We start from the raw sequence: 3,349 nt of genomic DNA, 5'->3' as shown, positions 1-3,349 counted from the left end.
GTCAACACCTTTTAATCCTTGAAAGCAATAAAATTGCATTTCTTTTTTGTCCAACTAAAACTCTGATCTTGCTAATTGAAAACTAGTCCATTATCAATACAATTTAATTCTATTTATAGAACTTAATAAATGTTAGTACAAATGTATATGAAAAATTGGAATCTTCTGGATGATCAAGAATTTCTAACCTAAACAGTAGCTATATATGGTTAAAAATTATATAAGTCAGCCGGGCTCGGTGACTCAGCCTGTAATCCTGTGCCTTTGGGAGGCTGAGGTGAGTGGATTGACTGAGCCCACGGGTTCGAGACCCGTCTGGGCAGCGAGATCTCGTCTCTACAATAAATAAAAAAAAAAAAATTAGCCCGGCGTGGTAGCGCGTGCCTGTAGTTCCAGCTACTCAGAAGGCTGAGGCGGAAGGATCGCCGAAGCCCAGCAGGTGGAGGCTGCCGTGGCCGGGAGCGGCCACTGCACTCCAGTCTGGGCGACAGAGTGAGACTCCAACTTAAAAAAAAAAAAAAAAAAGAATATATATATATAAGTCTACTCCAGCCCTTCTGACAACAAGCATTTACAAGCTTAAGGTTATCTGAATATAGATCTAGTATGAGTGAATGCCTTGGTATGTATGAAGGGAACAGTATACTAGCGATTTGAGAACTAGCAATAAAGAGACACTTTTAAAAAAAATTATTTTAAACATGAGGGGTACAATTCAGGGTTACGTATACAAATGTTCAAAGAGACAGTTTTTTACTTGCAGGTTGTGGAAAGCAGTGGGCCAAAGGTTTTGGAAACAGCAGAAGAGATCCAGGAGAGGCGTCAGGAGGTGTTGAGTCGGTATCAGAGGTTCAAGGAGCTGGTTGCTGAGAGGGGTCAGAAGCTTGAGGAGTCCTATCACTACCAGGTTTTCAGGCGAGATGCCGATGACCTGGAGAAGTGGATTTTGGAGAAACTCAAAATTGCAGGCGATAAGAGCTACGAAGACCCAACTAATATACAGGTCACTCAGTTCTGTTGACTGCCCCAGAGCATACCCTAAGATCTCTAGCAGGGGGAAACAGGTTTTTTTTTTTCATGGTAATTTTAAAGGGTGGGTGTGGGCACAATCGGATACCATTGAAAAACAAAGCAAACAGAATAAAAGTAAGCCAGTGCGACAGAGATTTAAAAAATTGTTAGCAGAAACTCTAAAGGTACATTTTGCCTTGTGAAGTTGTAGGCTTGAGACTCAGAAAACAAAAAACCAACAAAAAGTGACAGCTTGTCAGTAATTGAAAGCACAGAACTGTTTCTTATAATGAACTTGCATTCAGAACATACATTACTTTTTTCATTGACCAAGGATATTGTTCATTGATAAGGGCATAGGATACTTAACATATTTTCATAGTCAAGCACCCATCAATGCCAAGAAAAAAAAATGGCATTTTTTTTTCAGATCCCAAACCTGTATTTGTATAATGCAAGTGCATATCTGGTTAACTGTAGATAGGTGATTGATGTAATAGAAAAATTAGACTATATATTACGGACAGTAATTCCATCTCTAAATAGCTATGTCTACAACTTGTTAAACTTCAGTATCTTCTTTGCAAAGAAAACTCACTCTAGACTATTTGATGGAAGTAATATTCATCTGAAGTTAAGCTACCAGCAAAACAGTATCTGAAATTTTAAGAATTTTCTGACAAACCATCAAGAATGGAATTAGAGGGAAGAGTCATCAATGCTTCTGAAGCAACAAAGCAACTTTTCTTCACTCTTCTCAGAAAAACAAGAATTAACTAGGGTTTTCCTAGGGTTTTCCCAGCTATTGATGGCTCTTGTTAAGTGAAAATGAGAGGTTTCAGTAGAAGGTTGGTGGAAGCTCTTTCTCTTCACCTAGAATTATAGCATGTGGCATAGTCATGATCAGGAGAAAGGGCTACACATGCCTAAAAGAGGTGGTTGATGTTGACAGGAAGCACCTAGAACAAGGGCAACATAATGTACTATTTGAAATGGATCGATTCATGTCTGACAACGAGAATGAAGCCAGCATGCAAATATAAACCCTCTCAATTAAAAAAAACAAAACATTATTATAACGATCATCTTTCCCCTTATCTCTACTTTCAGTGGAACTCTGCTATTCCTCTTTTCTGAAGAGGAAGAACACTATATATTACACTCTTTTATTCACAAAAGTGTTTATTGAACCTTTAAAATAGTAGGGATTTGCTAAAAATTCCCTAAGGCAATAGGTACAGGAAAAGGCTTTCTATGACTTCTGATTTTGAGCCTGGGACCCTTTGAGAACCTGTATTCAGTGACAACTTAGAATGAGCATTTCCCACAGAAACTGCTTCATCAGCCATACACTCTGATTTCTAAACTTCAGGGGAAATATCAGAAGCATGAATCCTTTGAAGCAGAGGTGCAGGCAAAATCAAGAGTCATTCCTGAATTGGAAGAAATCAGAAAAGTTCGATTTGCTGAAGGTCACTTTGCCCATGAGGACACCAAGGTAAATGTGTGGTAGGGCTCTCAAACAAGTTTCTAATTGTTGATTATGTTATCGGGGTTTTAACTAATTTATGCCAATATAAACCTTGATATTGCTAGCTTGGAACCAGGGCTCCTGCTTCTTGCTTGCTACTCAAGTGGAGGCAGAAAAAATGACGGAATATCCTTCCTTTCCTTGGAGTGAAGAGAAGAACTGTGATACCAAAGCTGTCATTCAATGGCATAACATCCCTCCTTATACTATTGCAGGATCATTTGCCTCAAAATCAAACCCACTTAACCCTGTTGTACATTTCTCACATCAATTGACTTTTTCAAATGTTCTTTCTAATTGACTAATTTGACCTCTGTGACAACTCTTGTGCCTGCTTAAACTTTTCCTCCCTGTTACTTCAAAAAACACCTAAAATTACATGTGTCAGAAAATCTTCCCTGAACAACTAGAACTGAAAATGACCACCACTTTAGTAAGCATTTACCAGTCTGTAACCTTTTGTAACAGCTATTTCTAATGTACCAGTTATTTCTAATGTAACAGCTATTTCTTCCAGGTTTTGCTTCTGGAATTTTTAATTCAATTTAATTTAATTAAATTTAATATTTAATTCAATTTAATTTAATCCAATTTAATTCTTTTATTCTAAAGTTATGGGGTACAATTCTGGGTTAGGTATACAAATGTTCATTATGCATATACCTTTGTTGATAAGGTATGGCCCCCCTCCCCTGGCAGATTCCCACTACTGCCAATACCACCCCTGCCCTCCCCTAGCAGTTTCCGGCTACTACCAATCTTTTTCTTATAGTATTACAATAATTGTTCAAGGTCCACTTAAAAGTA

General features: G+C 37.9%; 1 protein-coding gene across 1 annotated transcript in view; it reads left to right on the top strand.

The window, feature by feature from the left end:
- LOC103276347 (spectrin alpha chain, erythrocytic 1-like) overlaps nucleotides 1-3,349 on the top strand; it is a gene marked incomplete at its 3' end in the record, with an annotated part of 16,255 nt that overhangs the window by 812 nt on the left and 12,094 nt on the right. The window contains exons 2-3 of the mRNA XM_008073750.1: nucleotides 764-1,003; nucleotides 2,384-2,509. Coding sequence (XP_008071941.1) covers nucleotides 764-1,003; nucleotides 2,384-2,509 — 366 coding nt within the window. The remainder of the gene's footprint in view (nucleotides 1-763; nucleotides 1,004-2,383; nucleotides 2,510-3,349) is intronic.

Source organism: Carlito syrichta, unplaced genomic scaffold (genome assembly GCF_000164805.1).
Source record: "Carlito syrichta isolate Samal-C Ts95f unplaced genomic scaffold, Tarsius_syrichta-2.0.1 Scaffold316052, whole genome shotgun sequence".
Classification (NCBI taxonomy): domain Eukaryota; kingdom Metazoa; phylum Chordata; class Mammalia; order Primates; family Tarsiidae; genus Carlito; species Carlito syrichta.
This window is presented reverse-complemented; position numbering and strand designations above follow the sequence as displayed.